Source organism: Haliotis rufescens, unplaced genomic scaffold, assembly GCF_023055435.1.
Source record: "Haliotis rufescens isolate VD_foot unplaced genomic scaffold, xgHalRufe1.0.p SCAF_6, whole genome shotgun sequence".
In the NCBI taxonomy this organism is placed as follows: domain Eukaryota; kingdom Metazoa; phylum Mollusca; class Gastropoda; order Lepetellida; family Haliotidae; genus Haliotis; species Haliotis rufescens.
Genome location: NW_025964334.1, coordinates 55,469,403 through 55,491,480, shown reverse-complemented (window position 1 = coordinate 55,491,480; position 22,078 = coordinate 55,469,403). Strand labels below are relative to the sequence as shown.

The window sequence follows — 22,078 nt, the reverse complement described above, 5'->3', positions numbered from 1 at the left end:
TGCTAAGCGGCAGATGTTTAGGCGAACATGACTTCCGACGCGTACACGCTCCAGTCGCTTACGGGGCGATCGGGTAGCCTAGTGGTTAAAGCGTTAGCTCGTCACGCCGAAGACCCGGGTTCGATTCCCGACATGGGTTCAATGTGTGAGGCCCATTTCTGGTGTCAACCGCCGTGATATTGCTGGAATATTGCTACAAAAGGCGTAAAACAGTACTCACTCCAGTCGCTTAAAAAAATTGCCTATTGGCACTTTTGGAATAGGTGAGGTGAAAAAGGTTTTAACGTCGCGTCCAAGATTATTACACTTTTATAGCGACGCGCATGTACGTGTCCTAGTCCGGCTAATGCCAATACAAATATTCCTGGGAAACTCTGTGCCAGGTGAAATGGAGCCTAACGTCACGTCGCAGATTATTGCACTTACATAGCGACATGCATACGTGTGTGTGAGTCCGATTTCATAGTGCCAGCCCATTCGTCACCACTCGCCTCTTTCCGTAACCTGCAAGAAGACTCGTCCCCCTATCGATGAATGTTATGTGCGAAAATACGACAAACCAATCAGAATGCGCATATGATTTCAAGTTCTTCGTCAAAGAATCCCTCAGAAATATCTTTTGATTTTACATATGTCTTGTATCTAAAAATATACCTAAGGCACAGTTAAATGTGTGCAATCATACTGTATAATTCCGCATGTCGAGATGTGCTTTAAATTGCATCTGAAATATATATAATATATGGGGAAATATATGTGAACCATTACGCAACGAGTTGACAATTAATTTTGGTTTGCCCGTTTGCGCTAAGACGGTACCCGGTCGCAAAAATGGCCACGAGAGGGGCACGAGTCGCTATTCGGCTTGTCCCGGAACAACACGAGTTGGTCACGAATGGTGTCAGTCGGACAGTGACCAATATAGTTCCAACTGAAATTTGTTTCTTATACAGTGGCGAAGCAACATATACGCAAAGCTACAATTGTTTTTACTTGCCTTTCGCGGCAATCCATCGGACTGTCCGCAAGTATAACTGCCCTTTGTCTAACCCAAGTCTATGAGACGTCACGGCCACGTTCAGACGTTGTTGACAGTCGGCCTGTCCTGTCATAACGTTAAGAAGTGCAGTCAGATGTACACACAGCGACAAAACGAAACAAGGAAACAATTCAAACATATTTCGGCCAAACCCAACTATTTTTATTTGTGGAAAAGGTTTCAAGGCGCAGATCACAAGCACAGATGTGGCTGCTGATCCCGCTTGGCCAGGCCTGGTGCCCTCGCAAAATTGTTTCGAAATTTATATCTCTAAAGTTGCCAAAACTTATAGAATGCCTTAGCTACGTCACAGTTAGACACGGATATCCCGCATATTAGACTGTTCTTTTGATAATGATAGCAATTATCCTTGTAGTTTATCCAGATTCCCGATGGTTAATTCTCTCGATCTCCGAATGACAAGGGCGACGCCATGTTTGCACTGCACTGAAAGTAGTCCGTGCTTGACCTTTGATATTTGCATCTCTATCCGCATATGACCCCAACGGATATCATTTTTATCCGTTGGCTTTATCCTGCCGAGAAACCTTCCCATTATATGATAAAATATAATATACTGATCTCAAATGTGATGATCGCTTGTCTGATCTAATTGTAATCTCGCGCAAGTATTTTCCTTGTGTCATGGTATTGTATGTCACTTTTTCATTTCCTTATTGATCCTTATTATCTCGCGCAACTGTTATACCGCATAACGTTATTTCAAAACTAGTTCAACCTACACACAAACAGTGCAGTGATTCTACATTGTGTAGTTTCCTTTATCTAATTCATGCAAGTGCAACTGCTGTGATTTCGCTTCAATCGTGCGACTCCACATGAAAGAGAGGCTGTTCTGACGATCACATGATCACAAGCCCCGCCCACACTTCACTTTCCCCGCTTCACACATCCTGCTCATTGATACAGCTTTAATCTTGCGCCAGCGTCACATGGAGTTTGTATTGGAGCAGATGAGGCCCGCATTAGGTAAGATATTTCTATTTCGCTGTTTTCCTTATGTATGCCCCCAGTCATTAATATAATAACTACAGATTTTTATAGCGCTGGTATCAAGTTCGAAGAACTGCTCAAAAGCGCTTCATTTGAGCATACAAAAAAATTAGACATTACACAGCCAGGAAAACACAAAGCCTCAATACTCCAAGAAAGATTTGGTGAAAAGATAGGTTGTGAGGTTTTGAGTCTTGATCGGAACAAAGTAGGACTGTCAATGTTCCTGATATCCAATGGCAGCCTATTCCATAGCTCAAGGGCAACTTTGGCGAAACTCCGACCTCCAAACGTCGCCGTTCTAACACTAGGCACAGAGAGTAGGGACTGGCAGCTTGATCTGAGAGATCTCCTAGGCTCTCATTATTGAGGGGTCACAGGATACTGACTGACTGACTGAGTGAGTGAGTGAGTGAGTGAGTGAGTGAGTGAGTGAGTGAGTGAGTGAGTGAGTGAGTGAGTGCGTGCGTGCGTGCGTGCGTGCGTGCGTGCGTGAGTGAGTGAGTGAGTGAGTGAGTGAGTGAGTGAGTGAGTGAGTGAGATTTTACGCCGCTATTAGCAATATTCCAGCAATATCACGGCGGGGGACACCAGAAATGGGCTTCACACATTGTACCCATGCCGGCGCAGATACTGAGCGATAGATGGTCGCATTGTCAACTTCCAAGAGTGCAATTCAGTTGGAATGAACAAGTTTATACCCACATTGACTGTTATACTTGTCATGTATTGCACGTGCACGGGCTAAACCATTGGTTGTGTTCAGGCGTGTGCCTTTGGTAGCTTTTTCCATCACCTTAAATTCTGCACTTTTCATTGTTCTTAAGTCCTCGTCCTTTTTTCCAGTTCCATGAGGGGGCACGGGTGGCCAAGTCGTCTAAGGCGCCGCGATTCGCTGTACAGAGTTGCGTCCCTTGGGCACGCCAGAAGCCTATGATTGTGGGTTCGAATCCCGGTTCGCCCCGATTATGTTTCTAGGTTTGTCAGCACCATACCCGTGCTCGTGGGTTTCACCGAAGTGGTAAACGTCTGAGACCTGCATCACTTCGGGCTTTTCTCCCACATTAAGCTGACACGCCGTGATATAACTGGAATACTGTTAAGAGCGGCGTTAAACCCAACTCACTCACTCACTCACTCCAGTTCTATGGAAGCATCCAATATATGCTGCATAGGCGTAAACAACATGTTTTGCAACTGTTAACCACATTGTCAACATACGCAGACCTATTGACGCTTGTTAGCATATGTTCATATTTGAACCTTCAATTGAGACGGGGGCACGGGTGGCCCAGTCGTCTAAGGCGCCGCGATTCACTATGCAGAGTTGCGTCCCTTGGGCACGCCAGAAACCTATGATTGTGGGTTCGAATCCCGATTATGTTTCTAGGTTTGTCAGCACCATACCCTTGCTCGTGGGTTTCATGAAAGGGGTAAAAATCTGAGACCTGCATCACTTTGTGCTTTCCTCTCACATTAAGCTGACACGCTGTGATATAACTGGAATAGTGTTAAAAGCGGCGTTAAATCCATCTCACTCACTCTCAATAAAGACGCTTAGTGTAGATACAACAGGATAAAGGTTAAGCATCACCCTTTCTATATGTTCATATATCGTTATATTTTGGGAAATATCTTCATATGATCTCGGACCGCCTCCGTGGTCTCATGGTAGAGCGTCCGCCCGGAGAGCGGAAGGTCCGGGGTTCGATCCCCAGCCGCGTCATACCAAAAGACGTTAAAAGATGGTACTTGTTGTTACCCTGTCTGGCGCTCGGCATTAAGGGGCTAAAACAAGGACTGGTCGGCTCGGAGTCAGTATACTGTGTCTGAGTGGGGTATTCATGTTAAACTGCGGCATGGTATGTCAGTGTGCTAGCACTATAAATCGGCATCAGTCTGGACTAGTACAAGCAGCCACACACACACACACACACACACGTGCATGCACGTCGCTCTATAAGTTCAATAATCTTGGACGCAACGTTGTACAAAATACTTGCGAAATATCGCGGCTCGTGTATCACACATATATTCCCGTACTTAGAGTGAGTGAGTTGGGTTTTACGCCGCTTTTAACAGTATTCCAGTTATATCGCGGCGTGTCAGCTTAATGTGGGAGGAAAGCCTGAAGTGATGCAGGTCTCAGACGTTTACCACTTCGGTGAAACCCACGAGCACGGGTATGGTGCTGACAAACCTAGAAACATAATCGGGGCGAAACGGGATTCGAACCCACAATCATAGGTTTCCGGCGTGCCCAAGGGACGCAACTCTGCACATCGAATCGCCGCGCCTTAGACGACTGGGCCAAACGTCTGAGACCTGCATCACTTCGGGCTTTCCTCCCACATTAAGCTGACACGCCGTGATATAACTGGAATACTGTTAAAAGCGGCGTTAAACCCAACTCACTCACTCACTCAAGTTACAAGAACTATGTCCGATAGCTTGTGTGCATCATGCCATAAGTAGAAATGTCAATAAAACATTTCCCTAACCTCTCCAGATAACACATGATTTATAATTTCCTCACGGAAGTAAGTTGTGGGTCATTCTATAAAAATGCAACGTTCAGAGATAGCGTTTCCTGGTTCAGCTTTCATCTCCCTTTCAAACTTCGCATTCGATCAGCCAGGAGAGGTTTCTTGGAAAACTGCCAGTGACTGCGAATTATATTGTTCAAAATCTTCCTGTATGTAATTTACAACGGGGAGATGTCAATATTGGTGTTTTATTAGACACTGCGGCGAAATGTAACTTCTAGGGGAAATTAATAGCTGATGGCTTACATAGACGTGATATATACTTCAATATTATGACGACCAGTGATTTTTTATTACAATTGACAACAACTGTTACTCAGTATCAAACAGACTGTTTTTAAGCCGAACAAACACTGGAGTGAGTGAGTGAGTGAGTGAGTGAGTGAGTGAGTGAGTGAGTATGATTTTACGCCGCTTTTAGCAATATTCCAGCAATATCACGGCGGGGGACACCAGAAATGGGCTTCACACATTGTACCCATGTCGGCGCACATACTGAGCGATAGATGGTCGCGTTTTCAACTTCCAAGAGTGCAAGTGAGTGAGTGAGTGAGTGAGTGAGTGAGCGAGCGAGGGACACCAGAAATTGGCTTCACACATTGTACCCATGTCGGGATTCGAACCCGGGTCTTCGGCGTGCCGAGCGAACGCTTTAACCACTAGGCTACCTGACCCCCCCCCCCCCCCCCCCCCCCCCCCCGAATCAGTAGTTATTACATACCACAAAATAATAATTATCAGCAGAAAACGTCACTTCCTGTGTTGGTTTTTCTTATTGTGTTTTACCGCATTGCTTGTGATTGTAAACCTGAAATAAAATCTTGCCGTGACATTGAAGAATGCTTAATTCTGATCTGTTAAAAAGAGGTTTCCTTTTATTAAGCCTTTTCACACAAAAAGGTGCGTATGAATACACCAATAGCCTACATATTGATTAATTATAAGATGGCTGCCGATCGATCACTCACAGGAACTGTCAAGCGTGTTGATATTTCCTCTATTAGACGCTCGGTCTCTTATACAGGGCATGTCTCTGATACACGCCGAGTCAGCGGCTCTCGCATTCGTGACCAACTCGTGTTATTCCGGGACAAGCCGAATAGCGACTCATGCCCCTCTCGTGGCCATTTTGCGACCGGGTTCCGTCTTAATGCAAACGGGCAAACCAAAAATAATTGTCAACTCGTCGCGTAATGGTTCACATATATTTCCCCATATATTATATATATTTCAGATGCAATTTAAAGCACATCTCGACATGCGGAATTATACAGTATGATTGAACACATTTAACTGTGCCTTGGGTATATTTTTAGATGCAAGACATATGTAAAATCAAAAATTATTTCTGAGGGATTCTTTGACGAAGAACCTGAAATCATGCGCATTCTGATTGGTTTGTCGTATTTTCGCACATTACATTCATCGATAGGGGGACGAGTCTTCTTGCAGGTTACGGAAAGAGGCGAGTGGTGACGAATGCGGCTCTCGCCAAATTAATAGACGGCCAGGACCCAGTGTCTAAGAGCGGAAATATGGTCGTTTGATATCGGATGATTTTAGCGACAATGTGATGTTCTGGGCCATTATTCGACTGCTTCAATCGTGAGATTACAAGCCTTCACGAAGGAATAAACTTTGCACACAAATCATGTTTATGAAACTGTTAGGGACATGTTCGATGGCGAACAGACTCGGAACAGACAATTTCCTCATTGAAACAACCGACAATGAATGTAACATATAACATTATAAAAATTGTTTGAAAATCTTTATTCATGACAACATAACATTATAAAAATTGTTTGAAAATCATTATTCATGACAACATGCTGTTTACAAACCTTCTTGTGGTCCATATTCATTGCCATCTCCTTCAACCACCGTAAAGATTTGGCAGGAGGTCAAATAAGAGGTTTCTACTCTTCAGTGGGACTACAGCAAATTTCAAAACACAGTAGTTTTATATCTTAAATGATAAAATGCATAGTTATGTTGCAGGGGCAGTTCATTATGAAAAATGAAAAGCTGCGGTTGTGTGTTGAGGTGACATTTTTTACATATATAGCAATCAATCCCTCAATCAATCACAATCATAAAGTATAACATGTTATACCGTACATACTATAGCATCCAAAAATGCGGCTGCACATAAGCTATATCCTAGTTGCGTTATCAATTCAATGTTTTCAAATAATTTAGCATTCAACAGCTATTACCTGTACAGGTGTACATAGTTTGGCCTTAGAGCAGCAATAAAAAAAATAAAAAAATGACTAGCTTAGCCAGCTCCTTTTTGAATACCGGAAGGTAAACACACCAAACCCCAGTTCCGCACCAAATGTCACCTACTTGAAAATAGCTGTGGTCACAAAATCATCATGTTGAAAAAGACAGTACTAAATATAGAAAAATATGAACAGTTTTATTAACTGGATGGATATACATTAAAAAGACATAAAAACCTTACACAATTTCATCCATTTACAGCCTGCAGATATCTCGCGATCTGCACTGTTCTGATTTAGTGTAGTAGAACCCCTGCTGTCACAGCTTGACCTTACTTCATCAGCGTTGATAAGGATAAACGCGGCAATGTTTGATTTCTTTTCGCTTGTGTTCTTTCACAGAATGATCGCTTGAAGAATGGACATTTCTGCAGCAAAAACAACAACCCACGAGTCTCTACCTTGGCCTCCCCTTAAACCACCAACAAAGGGAAGGAAGCAGGGACAATCCGTGTCAATAACAACCCACCAGTACGTAGGTAAGATTACCCTCAAGACAAAAACACCCGAAACCGCACAATTACTTATATATATATATATATAAAAGATACATTTTTTCCTTTTTCCAATTTGTTTAATACGACATGTCCTCTAACGTTGTTTCCTGCTCCAGGTTGCTCAGTATCCCAGTATGACCTGTCCACCTCCTCTAACGTTGTGTCCTGCTCCAGGTTGTTCAGTATCCCAGTATAATCTGTTCACCTCCTCTAACGTTGTTTCCCTGCTCCAGGTCGTTCAGTATCCCTGTATGACCTGTCCAACTCCTCTAACGTTGTTCTCCTGCTCCAGGTTATTCAGTATCTAAGTATGACTTGTCCAACTCCTCTAACGTTGTTCTCCTGCTCCAGGTTGTTCAGTACCCCAGTATGACCTGTCCAACGTCTGTAACGTTGTTTCCTGCTCAAGGGTGTTCAGTATCCCAGTACGACCTGTCCAACTCCCAAAAACGTTGTTTCTCAACTCGAGGTTGTTCAGTATCCCAGTATGACCTGTCCAAATCCTCGGACGTTGTTTTCCTGCTCCGGGTTGTTCAGTTCCCCAGTGTGACCTGTCAAACTCCTGTAACGTTGTTTCTCTGCTCCAGGTTGTTCAGTATCCCAGTATAACCTGTCCACCTCCTCTAACGTTGTTTCCCTGCTCCAGGTTGTTCAGTATCCCAGTATAACCTGTCCAACTCCTCTAACGTTGTTTTCCTGCTCTAGGTTGTTCAGTATCCCAGTATGACCTGTCCAACTCTTCTCACATTGTTTCCCTGCTCCAAGTTGTTCAGTACCCCAGTATGATTTGTCCAACTCCTCTAACGTTGTTTTCCTGCTCCAGGTTGTTCAGTATCCCAGTGTGACCTGTTCAACTCCTGTAACGTTGTTTCTCTGCTCGAGGTTGTTCAGTACCCCAGTATGACCTGTCCACCTCCTCTAACGTTGTTTCCCTGCTCCAGGTTGTTCAGTATCCCAGTATAATCTGTTCATCTCCTCTAACGTTGTTTCCCTGCTCCAGGTCGTTCAGTATCCCTGTATGACCTGTCCAACTCCTCTAACGTTGTTCTCCTGCTCCAGGTTATTCAGTATCTAAGTATGACTTGTCCAACTCCTCTAACGTTGTTCTCCTGCTCCAGGTTGTTCAGTACCCCAGTATGACCTGTCTAACGTCTGTAACGTTGTTTCCTGCTCAAGGGTGTTCAGTATCCCAGTACGACCTGTCCAACTCCCAAAAACGTTGTTTCTCAACTCGAGGTTGTTCAGTATCCCAGTATGACCTGTCCAAATCCTCGGACGTTGTTTTCCTGCTCCGGGTTGTTCAGTTCCCCAGTGTGACCTGTCAAACTCCTGTAACGTTGTTTCTCTGCTCCAGGTTGTTCAGTATCCCAGTATAACCTGTCCACCTCCTCTAACGTTGTTTCCCTGCTCCAGATTGTTCAGTATCCCAGTATAACCTGTCCAACTCCTCTAACGTTGTTTTCCTGCTCTAGGTTGTTCAGTATCCCAGTATGACCTGTCCAACTCTTCTCACATTGTTTCCCTGCTCCAAGTTGTTCAGTATCCCAGTATGACTTGTCCAACTCCTCTAACGTTGTTTTCCTGCTCAGGGTTGTTCAGTACCCCATTATGACCTGTCCAACTCTTCTCACATTGTTTCCCTGCTTCAGGTTGTTCAGTAGCCCAGTATGATTTGTCCAACTCCTCTAACGTTGTTTTCCTGCTCCAGGTTGTTCAGTATCCCAGTGTGACCTGTTCAACTCCTGTAACGTTGTTTCTCTGCTCGAGGTTGTTCAGTACCCCAGTGTGACCCGTCCAACTCCTCTAACGTTGTTTTCCTGCTCCATGCTGTTCAGTATCCCAGTATGACCTGTCCAACTCCTCTAACGTTGTTTCCCTGCTCCAGGTTGTTCAGTATCCCAGTATGACCTGTCCAACTCCTCTGACGTTGTTGTCCTTTTCCAGGTTGTTCAGTAACCCTGTATGACCTGTCCAACTCCCAAAACGTTGTTTCCTGCTCAAGGGTGTTCAGTATCCCAGTATGACCTGTCCAACTCCTCTAACGTTGTTTCCCTGCTCCAGATTGTTCAGTATCCCAGTATGACCTGTCCAACTCCTCTAACGTTGTTGTCCTGTTCCAGGTTGTTCCTTATCCCAGTATGACCTGTCCAACTCCTCTAACGTAGTTTTCGTGCTCTAGGTTGTTAAGTGTCCCAGTATGACCTGTCCACCTCCTCTAACGTTGTTTCCCTGCTCCAGGTTGTTCAGTATCCCAGTATAATCTGTTCATCTCCTCTAACGTTGTTTCCCTGCTCCAGGTCGTTCAGTATCCCTGTATGACCTGTCCAACTCCTCTAACGTTGTTCTCCTGCTCCAGGTTATTCAGTATCTAAGTATGACTTGTCCAACTCCTCTAACGTTGTTCTCCTGCTCCAGGTTGTTCAGTACCCCAGTATGACCTGTCTAACGTCTGTAACGTTGTTTCCTGCTCAAGGGTGTTCAGTATCCCAGTACGACCTGTCCAACTCCCAAAAACGTTGTTTCTCAACTCGAGGTTGTTCAGTATCCCAGTATGACCTGTCCAAATCCTCGGACGTTGTTTTCCTGCTCCGGGTTGTTCAGTTCCCCAGTGTGACCTGTCAAACTCCTGTAACGTTGTTTCTCTGCTCCAGGTTGTTCAGTATCCCAGTATAACCTGTCCACCTCCTCTAACGTTGTTTCCCTGCTCCAGATTGTTCAGTATCCCAGTATAACCTGTCCAACTCCTCTAACGTTGTTTTCCTGCTCTAGGTTGTTCAGTATCCCAGTATGACCTGTCCAACTCTTCTCACATTGTTTCCCTGCTCCAAGTTGTTCAGTATCCCAGTATGACTTGTCCAACTCCTCTAACGTTGTTTTCCTGCTCAGGGTTGTTCAGTACCCCATTATGACCTGTCCAACTCTTCTCACATTGTTTCCCTGCTTCAGGTTGTTCAGTAGCCCAGTATGATTTGTCCAACTCCTCTAACGTTGTTTTCCTGCTCCAGGTTGTTCAGTATCCCAGTGTGACCTGTTCAACTCCTGTAACGTTGTTTCTCTGCTCGAGGTTGTTCAGTACCCCAGTGTGACCCGTCCAACTCCTCTAACGTTGTTTTCCTGCTCCATGCTGTTCAGTATCCCAGTATGACCTGTCCAACTCCTCTAACGTTGTTTCCCTGCTCCAGGTTGTTCAGTATCCCAGTATGACCTGTCCAACTCCTCTGACGTTGTTGTCCTTTTCCAGGTTGTTCAGTAACCCTGTATGACCTGTCCAACTCCCAAAACGTTGTTTCCTGCTCAAGGGTGTTCAGTATCCCAGTATGACCTGTCCAACTCCTCTAACGTTGTATCCCTGCTCCAGATTGTTCAGTATCCCAGTATGACCTGTCCAACTCCTCTAACGTTGTTGTCCTGTTCCAGGTTGTTCCTTATCCCAGTATGACCTGTCCAACTCCTCTAACGTAGTTTTCGTGCTCTAGGTTGTTAAGTGTCCCAGTATGACCTGTCCAACCCCTCTAACGTTGTTTTCCTGCTCCGGGTTGTTCAGTGTCCCAGTATCACCTGTCCACCTCCTCTAACGTTGTTCTCCTGCTCCAGGTTGTTCAGTATCCCAGTATGACCTGTCCAACTCCTCAAACGTTGTTTTCCTGCTCCAGGTTGTTCAGTATCCCAGTATGACTTATCCAACTCCTCTAACGTTGTTTTCCTGTTCCAGGTTGTTCAGTATCCCAGTATGACTTGTCCAACTCCTCTAACGTTGTTTTCCTGCTCCAGGTTGTTCAGTACCCCAGTATGACCTGTCCAACGCCTGAAACGTTGTTTTCCTCCTCCAGGTTGTTCAGTATCCCAGTATGACTTGTCCAACTCCTCTTTTGTTGTTTTCCTGCTCCAGGTTGTTCAGTATCCCAGTATGACTTATCCAACTCCTCTAACGTTGTTTTCCTCCTCCAGGTTCTTCAGTATCCCAGTATGACTTGTCCAACTCCTCTAACGTTGTTTTCCTGCTCCAGGTTGATCAGTACCCCAGTATGACCTGTCCAACACCCGTAACGTTGTTTTCCTCCTCCAGGTTGTTCAGTATCCCAGTATGACTTGTCCAACTCCTCTTATGTTGTTTACTGTTCCAGATTGGTCATTACCCAAGTATGACATGTCCAACTCCTCTAACGTTGTTTTCCTGTTCAAGGTTGTTTAGTATCCCAATATGACTTGTCCAACTCCTCTAACGTTGTTTTCCTGCTCCAGTCTGTGCAGTATCCCAGTATGACTTGTCCAACTCCTCTAACGTTGTTTTCCTGCTCCAGGCTGTTCAGTATCCCAGTATGACCTGTCCAACCCCTCTAACGTTGTTTCCTGCTCCAAGTTGTTCAGTATCCCAGTATGACCTGTCAAACTCCTCTAACGTTGTTTCCCTGCTCCAGGTTGTTCAGTACGCCAGTATGACCTGTCCAACCCCTCTTACGTTGTTTTCCTGCTCCAGGCTGTGCAGTATCCCAGTGTGACCTGTCGAACTCCTCTAACGTTGTTTTCCTGCTCCAGGTTGTTAAGTATCCCAGTATGACTTATCCAACTCCTCTAACGTTGTTTTCCCGCTCCAGGTTGTTCAGTATCCCAGTATGACTTGTCCAACTCCTCTAACGTTGTTTTCCTGCTCCAGGTTGTTCAGTACGCCAGTATGACCTGTCCACCCCCTCTTACGTTGTTTCCTGCTCCAAGTTGTTCAGTATCCCAGTATGACCTGTCCAACTCCTCTAACGTTGTTTCCCTGCTCCAGGTTGTTCAGTACGCCAGTATGACCTGTCCAACTCCTCTAACGTTGTTTCCCTGCTCCAGGTTGTTCAGTACGCCAGTATGACCTGTCCAACCCCTCTTACGTTGTTTTCCTGCTCCAGGCTGTGCAGTATCCCAGTGTGACCTGTCGAACTCCTCTAACGTTGTTTTCCTGCTCCAGGTTGTTAAGTATCCCAGTATGACTTATCCAACTCCTCTAACGTTGTTTTCCTGCTCCAGGTTGTTCAGTATCCCAGTATGACTTGTCCAACTCCTCTAACGTTGTTTTCCTGCTCCAGGTTGTTCAGTACGCCAGTATGACCTGTCCAACTCCTCTTACGTTGTTTTCCTGCTCCAGGTTGTTCAGTATCCAAGTATGACTTATCCAACTCCTCTAACGTTGTTTTCCTGCTCCAGGTTGTTCAGTATCCCAGTATGACTTGTCCAACTCCTCTAACGTTGTTTTCCTGCTCCAGGTTGTTCAGTATCCCAGTATGACTTGTCCAACTCCTCTAACGTTGTTTTCCTGCTCCAGGCTGTTCAGTAACCCTGTATGACCTGTCCAACTCCCAAAACGTTGTTTCCTGCTCAAGGGTGTTCAGTATCCCAGTATGACCTGTCCAACTCCTCTAACGTTGTTTCCCTGCTCCAGATTGTTCAGTATCCCAGTATGACCTGTCCAACTCCTCTAACGTTGTTGTCCTGTTCCAGGTTGTTCAGTATCCCAGTATGACCTGTCCAACTCCTCTAACGTAGTTTTCGTGCTCTAGGTTGTTAAGTGTCCCAGTATGACCTGTCCAACCCCTCTAACGTTGTTTTCCTGCTCCGGGTTGTTCAGTGTCCCAGTATCACCTGTCCACCTCCTCTAACGTTGTTCTCCTGCTCCAGGTTGTTCAGTATCCAAGTATGACCTGTCCAACTCCTCAAACGTTGTTTTCCTGCTCCAGGTTGTTCAGTATCCCAGTATGACTTATCCAACTCCTCTAACGTTGTTTTCCTGTTCCAGGTTGTTCAGTATCCCAGTATGACTTGTCCAACTCCTCTAACGTTGTTTTGCTGCTCCAGGTTGTTCAGTACCCCAGTATGACCTGTCCAACGCCTGTAACGTTGTTTTCCTCCTCCAGGTTGTTCAGTATCCCAGTATGACTTGTCCAACTCCTCGTTTGTTGTTTTCCTGCTCCAGGTTGTTCAGTATCCCAGTATGACTTATCCAACTCCTCTAACGTTGTTTTCCTGCTCCAGGTTGTTCAGTATCCCAGTATGACTTGTCCAACTCCTCTAACGTTGTTTTCCTGCTCCAGGTTGTTCAGTACCCCAGTATGACCTGTCCAACACCCGTAACGTTGTTTTCCTCCTCCAGGTTGTTCAGTATCCCAGTATGACTTGTCCAACTCCTCTTATGTTGTTTACTGTTCCAGGTTGGTCATTACCCAAGTATGACATGTCCAACTCCTCTAACGTTGTTTTCCTGTTCCAGGTTGTTTAGTATCCCAATATGACCTGTCCAATTCCTCTACCGTTGTTTTCCTGCTCCAGGCTGTTCAGTATCCCAGTATGACCTGTCCAACCCCTCTAACGTTGTTTCCTGCTCCAAGTTGTTCAGTATCCCAGTATGACCTGTCAAACTCCTCTAACGTTGTTTCCCTGCTCCAGGTTGTTCAGTACGCCAGTATGACCTGTCCAACCCCTCTTACGTTGTTTTCCTGCTCCAGGCTGTGCAGTATCCCAGTGTGACCTGTCGAACTCCTCTAACGTTGTTTTCCTGCTCCAGGTTGTTAAGTATCCCAGTATGACTTATCCAACTCCTCTAACGTTGTTTTCCCGCTCCAGGTTGTTCAGTATCCCAGTATGACTTGTCCAACTCCTCTAACGTTGTTTTCCTGCTCCAGGTTGTTCAGTACGCCAGTATGACCTGTCCACCCCCTCTAACGTTGTTTCCTGCTCCAAGTTGTTCAGTATCCCAGTATGACCTGTCAAACTCCTCTAACGTTGTTTCCCTGCTCCAGGTTGTTCAGTACGCCAGTATGACCTGTCCAACCCCTCTTACGTTGTTTTCCTGCTCCAGGCTGTGCAGTATCCCAGTGTGACCTGTCGAACTCCTCTAACGTTGTTTTCCTGCTCCAGGTTGTTAAGTATCCCAGTATGACTTATCCAACTCCTCTAACGTTGTTTTCCTGCTCCAGGTTGTTCAGTATCCCAGTATGACTTGTCCAACTCCTCTAACGTTGTTTTCCTGCTCCAGGTTGTTCAGTACGCCAGTATGACCTGTCCAACTCCTCTTACGTTGTTTTCCTGCTCCAGGTTGTTCAGTATCCCAGTATGACTTATCCAACTCCTCTAACGTTGTTTTCCTGCTCCAGGTTGTTCAGTATCCCAGTATGACTTGTCCAACTCCTCTAACGTTGTTTTCCTGCTCCAGGTTGTTCAGTATCCCAGTATGACTTGTCCAACTCCTCTAACGTTGTTTTCCTGCTCCAGGCTGTGCAGTATCCCAGTATGACCTGTCCAACTCTTCTCACATTGTTTCCCTGCTTCAGGTTGTTCAGTAGCCCAGTATGACCTGTCCAACTCTTCTCACATTGTTTTCCTGCTTCAGGTTGTTCAGTAGCCCAGTATGACTTGTCCAACTCCTCTAACGTTGTTTTCCTGCTCCAGGTTGTTCAGTATCCCAGTTTGACTTGTCCAACACTCCTCTAACGTTGTTTTCCTGCTCCAGGCTGTGCAGTATCCCAGTATGACCTGTCCAACTCTTCTAACGTTGTTTCCCTGCTTCAGGTTGTTCAGTATCCCAGTATGACCTGTCCAACTCTTCTCACATTGTTTCCCTGCTTCAGGTTGTTCAGTATCCCAGTATGACCTGTCCAACTCTTCTCACATTGTTTCCCTGCTTCAGGTTGTTCAGTATCCCAGTATGACCTGTCCAACTCTTCTAACGTTGTTTTCCTGCTTCAGGTTGTTCAGTACCCCAGGATGACTTGTCCAACTCTTCTCACATTGTTTTCCTGCTCCAGGTTGTTCAGTACCCCAGTATGACATGTCCAAATCCTCTAACGTTGTTTTCCTGCTCCAGGCTGCGCAGTATCCCAGTATGACCAGTCCAACTCCCCTTACATTGTTTTCCTGCTCCAGGCTGTTCAGTATCCCAGTATGACGTGTCCAACTCCTCTAACATCGCTGTTGGACACAATGGACAAAATGGCTGTCTATCACAAGGTAGATTGATCAAAGTTACTTTCAGAAACATTCAGCTCTTTGAAATTTAATATCTACAACATAGTGTCGTCAATCTGCTGATATCTAAGACCTAAATATATTGATGTTTGCATATATAAACCTTTACCAATGAATTATTAAAGAGTTAAAAGAATCAGTACATTGTGCTCTTTGTTTCCAGAAAGCCTTTGCATGAGGATCAAGGAACTGAGGGATGGTTTTATTGCGACTCATGCTCTAAGCAAAGCTCAAGAACTTCTGAAAAGGCACCACCACGTGGCAATCTGTGGAGCTCCTGGAGATGGGAAAACCACCACAGCACTCATGCTCTGTGAAAAATATCGCCAGAAAAAATATGAAATATTATTTGTGGAAAATATAGAGAAGCTGGCTGTTGAAACAATTATCAAAAGACAAAATCACATGATAGTTGTATTTGATGACATTTTTGGATCTGTAACATTTTCAGCTAATATGGACAAACTACATTACGTTTTCAATACCTTGAATGACGCCTTATTGAGCTCGACAAGGGACAATGAAACTGTTGCCAAGAAGACGACTGATGAAAAGATACCAAGAGGACACAAAATTCTTCTTATATTCACCTCAAGAAGCTACAACTGGAACGAGGGCAGTGCAAGACTGCATCAGTTCAAAGTAAACATCTTCAAACCTGAAGCCATTGTTGATCTGACAAGATCATTTCTGACCACAGAAGAAAAAAAGGCTATGATTCAATCATTCAGCTCCAGGAGTCAGATGTGTGAAGCCTCAAGCAAGGACATGCAAACCATTACTGAGTTACAAGACAGCATATTTGGATATCCTTTGATCTGCAAATTGTACTACACTAACCCAGTCTTCCAGATGCACAGTCGTATTGACTTCTTCCAGAACCCTGTGACATACCTGAGAGGTGACCTTGACACCATTGTTCGTGAAGGCAGCAGCAGATCGGCAGCTCTTGTTCTCCTTGTTCTGTGTGGTGGGAAGTTGGACCTTGTCGCCTTCAAACTGGGGATAGACATGAAAATTACAGATTTACTCCAGGTTGTAAAGGAAGAGATATCACTTTGTACTCGTACCGGCATTGCGAAGGAGATCTGCAACTTTACTGGCACTTACTGTACAGTAGAGAATCAGGTAGCCTCCTTCTTTCATCCATCCATCCACGATGCTGCAGCATGCGCCCTGGGAAATCTGAATGATGTGTTGTTACTGAAACATTGTTCGCTGCAGTTCTTATATGAAAGAGTTAGACTGAGCAAGGACAGCCAGCAACAGACAACCCACACCGATGATGTCACAAACATGATCTACATCACTTCCAGTCTCCACCCGTTAGTGATCAGCAGGTTGGTGGAGGGTGTCCGAGAAGGATGCTTCAGATGGACAGTAGGCCACCCTGTATTCAGAAGTGCTCAAATAGCATCCTCCTTCTTGACACAGATCATGGCTGACTTACCAGGTGTTGTTCAAAGAAAAGATAGGAACTCAGGCGAATGTTTTTTATACTGGGTTTCATTGTCAACTAACCATTCACTGTTTGAACGCTCGGTGTCACTGATGAGTAATGATGGGAATATTTCACATTCTGCACTCACTGACTTCTATGACAGTATCACAGGCAGTATACAAAATGGTTACCTAAAACATCTTCAACATATTACTGCTGTACTCAAACAACATGGGAAATATGATGTAAACTGGAGGACAAACAGAGGAAGGACCATGCTTATGGCTGCTGCTGAGACAGGACAGTTGGATGTGTTCAACTATCTACTCAAAGAGGGAGCTGACGTCTCTCTGAGAGACTGGCATGGCCACAACTGTCTTCATATTTCATGTAAATATGGAAGCCATGATATCGCCAGAGTTGTTATTGAGCAGTTCCAACAAATGATTGAAGTGCCTGATAAAATGCAAAACACCCCAGCAATGCTGAGTGCGAAGTCAGGGCAATGTGAGATCCTGAAGTGTCTTGTGTCCCACAAGGCAGATCTCACTGTCACCAATTATTGTAACTGTAACTGTCTTCATATTTCATGTGCAAATGGTCACATATCAATTGTGAAATATTTGATCTCATTTCCACAAATCGACATGAATATGAAAGGAGGCTTCTTGACCACAACACCAGTGATGATGGCAGCTGAAGGAGGACACTATTCTGTTTTTTATCTTCTTGTATCAGAAGGAGCCGATTTGTCACATACTGATGACTACAACAGGGACTGCCTGATGCTGGCATGTGGGGGAGGTAATCTCCCTATTGTCAAACATCTCTTATCTTTGAATACCTCCGACATCAACAGAAAAGGGCACAATGGACAAACGTCGGTTATGTTGGCAGCTGCAGGGGGACACAGTAGTGTTTATAACCTTCTTGTGTCAAAGGGTGCTGATCTGTCGCTCATCGACAATGACAACAGAGATTGTTTGATGTTGGCTTGTGAAGGAGGGGACATAAATATAGTGAAACATCTCTTCTCTTTGAAAACGGTTGATGTAAACAGAAGAGGGGGATGGCAAGAAACAACACCAGTTTTGATGGCAGCTGAATGTGGTCACTCTGAAGTCTTTAATCTTCTTGTATCCAGAGGAGCTGACTTATCACGTGTTGACAGATACAACAGAAACTGTCTGATGTTGGCATGTAAGGGAGGCAATCTTTCTATTGCGAAACACCTCTTATCTCTGAACACATTTGACATCAACAAGAGAGGGGGATATTCAGATCAAACACCAGTGATGGTTGCAATTGAGGAAGAACACTATGATGTTTATCATCTTCTTGCTTCAGAGGGAGCTGATGTGTCACTCGCTGACAAATTCAGCACAGATTGTCTCATGGTTGCATGTATGCAAGGAAACATATCCACAGTGAAACATCTCTTATCCTTGAACATCTTTGACATCAACAGAAGAGGCGGATGGAGGCAACATACTGCTGTTATGATGGCAGTAGAAGGAGGACACTGTGATGTTTATAAGCTTCTTGTGTCACAGGGAGCTGATCTCTCTCTTTCTGATGTTCACAACAGAGACTGTCTGATGTTGGCATGCATGGGCGGTAGCCTAGCTATTGTGCAAGACAATTTATCTTTGGGAGCATTTGACATCAATAGAAGAGGAGGCTGCTCAGACCAAACCCCAGTCATGGTGGCAGCTGAAGAAGGACGCTATGACATTTACAATCTTCTTGTATCAGCGGGAGCTGACCTCTCAATTACTGATGGATCCAACAGGGACTGTGTGATCTGGGCGTGTAAGGGAGGTAACCCATCCATAGTGAAACACCTCTTATCCCTGAACACATTTGGCAGAGAAGAATATGGTTGTGCTGAATATATCAGTTGTGCCAAGGGACACAAGGACATCATTGACCTCCTGAAATTATATTCAGTGAAGGTCTGTACTGCTCAGTATCAGATAGAGGACGAGTGACAGTACGTTATCAAGTAAAAATGTTATGCCAAGAACTGAGGCAGAGACTCTCTCTCATTTACTCACATAGTTTTAAACACAGAATGCTTATCTCCATTCAACCATGAAAAAATTGTGTGAACAAAGGTCCAACACACTGGTTACGGGTGATAAGGTTTCATTCCCAGTGTCTGATACACTCCCTGAAACAATATATCATTCAAAAATACAGTGTCATAACTTGAGGCTTCAAAACAGTCAGGGGTGGTCGGGTAGCCTAGTGGTTAAAGCGTTCGCTCGTCACGCAAAAGACCCGGGTTCAAATCCCGACGTGGATTCAATGTGTGAAGCCCATTTCTGGTGTCCCCGGCCGTGATATTGCTGGAATATTGCTAAAAGCGGCGTAAAACCAAACTCATTCACACAAAACAGTCCATTACAAAAATTAAAGAAATAAAAATGACAGATTATATGATTATTAACAACAAGGGTCGATAACTCCTTGATTAACGCATACATTCAAATCAAAATAGATATGGGACAGACATAGACGTTTTCATGCAATACGTATGTCAGATTAAATAGATATGATACCCAGTATCACATAAACATATACCAGAATACAAAATAACATTATTCTGACCCGGTGTATGACACTGGGGTGCACACGACGTTAGCACCGCCAAACCAGAACAACCAAGCGTAACTAAAATCTGTGTAAACAATTTTCTGTAGTAACTACAAATCAAATAGCTACTATCATTACAAACGCATGGAACGCATCAAAACAGCTTAGGCTAAAACCACATTCGTACTTAAATTCACATATACAATATTCATCCTATCATTTATGAAATCAGTCAATCAAACGTTCAAACGAAAGGACACTTTCATCATTGCTTTGCCATTAAACACAGAAAAAAAACCCTCCTAATCCCCCCTCCTCCTCCTCCTCCCTCTGCTCGCCAACTCTGATGTCCATGATAGCCTTACTTGCTTCAGTGGAGGATTTTACGTGCGCTTCTTTTATTTAAGTTGAGGATTTTACGTGGGTTTCTCCTCCTCGCCCTCTTGGAGGCGCAAGCCTCCTGGAACCGGATGTGCCGCCATCTTTTGAGGCGCATGCCTCCCGGAAACGGACGTGACGTCATCTTGGATGCGCACGCATTACCCAGCATGTCCCTCTTCGCGCATCCAAGATGGCGGCACTTTCAATAGGGGAGATAACTCCTGCTGGCTTGACCAGGGTTCTGTCCTATACCACTAACAATACATATTTTACCGAAATTTGTTCCTGAAATAGCCAGGATTTCTACCCCTCTGCGGGCAATTATATGATATGAAAAATAGTAACACAAAGAGCAAAAATACGGTTTCGTCTCTCACCTGTTACTTATCTAGACTGCTCTCCTTTTTCGTGGTAATTTGATGAATGGGTACACACAACTAGTTATACTACCGCGGGCCCGTTTTATATTTTCGGCACCTTTCCCCTACGCTGAGCGCGCTGGTCATACGTCACTCATACGCTTGACATAAGCTGGCAATACGCTTTTATACTTTTAAATTATGTATAAGTCAGTGATGCACTACTAATACGTTAGACATGCGTTAGATATACGGTGAACTCGTTATGTATACGCAGTGTTCGAAATACCTGCCTGCCCGACCGTCCGAGACGGGTTGATTTCAACTCGGGCTGCCAGATTTTCGAATCCCCCTGCCCGACAGTCGGGTAATATTTCATATGTAAAAATATTCTAAATATTTCCCGATGATAAGCATTATTTACATGATGTATTCTGGGATATTAAATACAAATCTAACCTAAAAAGTGTTTGCTATTTCTTTTCTTGCATTACTTCATGTTCAATGAATTCGATTTAAAGTTTTAATTAAATTAAACTGTGAAACATATGATTATAGTGGGCAGGCAGGTTTTGGTCAGGGCTGGCAAGTATTTCAGTTAGCCAGTCCTGTGGTCTGGCTGAATTTTTTGGGAGTTTCATACCCTGGTATACGCTAGGGATACGCCAAAATCATGTTTTTCCGATAAACGCTCGACGTGTGACAGCGTACTAACTGTCTTTTACACGCTAGGTGCAAGTTACTCTAAAACGTTGTAGTATGACAGGGCACTTACCCTTGAGGTTCTCCAATCACCAGGGGGGCGGTCGGGTAGCCTAGTGGTTAAAGCGTTCGCTCGTCACGCCGAAGACCCGGGTTCGATTCCCGACATGGGTACAATGTGTGAAGCCCATTTCTGGTGTCCCCCGCCGTGATATTGCTGGAATATTGCTAAAAGCGGCGTAAAACCATACTCACTCACTCACCCAATCACCAGCCCTGCTGGTGCAAAGGGGGAATGTGATGTGCAAATTTGAAATAAGAAAGAGGGCAAGAGTTTGAATGATCCAATCGGTGTTGATTAAATCAGGCCAGGTAATAATGTGGTAGCCCTACCTATCTACCCTTAATTATTTTAGAATGAAACTACCTATAGAGCTAATAATAGTCCAACTGTGAAACAGTCTATGTCCTTATTATTACAGTCTGTTTCAAAATGGCAAAACCAATTGAAAGAAAAAGTACATTCATTAGTTTAAATAAGAATCTGAAAGTAATTGTCAAAGTACAAATATCAACGCAACGCTTTAATGACTTAAGACTAATATGTGCATGACTGTATAATACAATAATATGTATGTGCCACAAAATTAAACTTGAACTCTTGTTGGATCCAGTTTGTTTGTTTGTTTGTTGTTTAACGCCGCACTCAACTATTATCCAGCTATATGCAAATAATCGAGTCTGGACCAGACAATCCAGTGACTGACATCATGAGCATCGATCCACGCAATTGGGATCGTTGACATGCACCAACCAAGTCAGGAGCCTGACCGGCCGATCCCGTTAGTCGCCTTTTACGACAAGCATGGGTTGCTGAAGACCTATTCTACCCCGGATCTGTTGCCTCCAGTGTTAGGAGTGGGTAGTCAATAGGAATTCAGGAAACGACCCGACAATAATATTTACCAAATTACGATACGATGTCAGTTCAAACATTGCTTTTGTTAAAGTGTTATGATTTACTCACACATAACAGGCAATAAAGTAACAACTTTACAAGACAACTTTACATAGACACGCCTTCACACAAGTGAAGAAGGCACATTGATATTTTTAACTCTATTTCTTTTTGTGTGTGTGCTTGTTGTTTAACGCTGCACTCAGTTATATTCCAGCTATATGACGGCAGTCTGTAAATAATCGTGTCTGGACCAG

The 22,078-nt window shown here is 44.3% G+C and overlaps 1 protein-coding gene across 3 annotated transcripts; it reads left to right on the top strand.

Annotated features, from left to right (window-relative positions):
• The first annotated feature begins 1,949 nt into the window (after positions 1–1,949).
• On the top strand, positions 1,950–20,559 carry LOC124146865. Of its 3 annotated transcripts, XM_046517377.2 has the most exons (4): positions 1,950–2,029; positions 7,230–7,366; positions 15,281–15,364; positions 15,546–20,559. In XM_046517377.2, the coding sequence occupies exons 2-4, from the start codon at positions 7,246–7,248 to the stop codon at positions 18,812–18,814; spliced, it is 3,474 nt and encodes a 1,157-aa protein (XP_046373333.2). In that variant the 5' UTR covers positions 1,950–2,029; positions 7,230–7,245; the 3' UTR covers positions 18,815–20,559. The 3 variants fall into 3 exon arrangements, with proteins under 3 accessions (XP_046373333.2, XP_046373335.2, XP_046373334.2); XM_046517379.2 differs by lacking the exon at positions 1,950–2,029 and having other exon boundaries at positions 7,234–7,358; XM_046517378.2 differs by lacking the exon at positions 1,950–2,029 and having other exon boundaries at positions 7,261–7,366; positions 15,222–15,364.
• Positions 20,560–22,078: the final 1,519 nt, after the last annotated feature.

What these genes read in the sequence shown, in the direction of transcription:
- LOC124146865 (XM_046517377.2), top strand. Translation starts at nt 7,246, where the DNA reads ATGGACATTTCTGCAGCAAAAACAACAACCCACGAGTCTCTACCTTGG. An exon ending in AACAACCCACCAGTACGTAG is followed by an intron (nt 7,367 to 15,280) that starts GTAAGATTACCC and finishes TTCCTGCTCCAG; the next exon opens with GCTGTTCAGTATCCCAGTAT. An exon ending in AAATGGCTGTCTATCACAAG is followed by an intron (nt 15,365 to 15,545) that starts GTAGATTGATCA and finishes CTTTGTTTCCAG; the next exon opens with AAAGCCTTTGCATGAGGATC.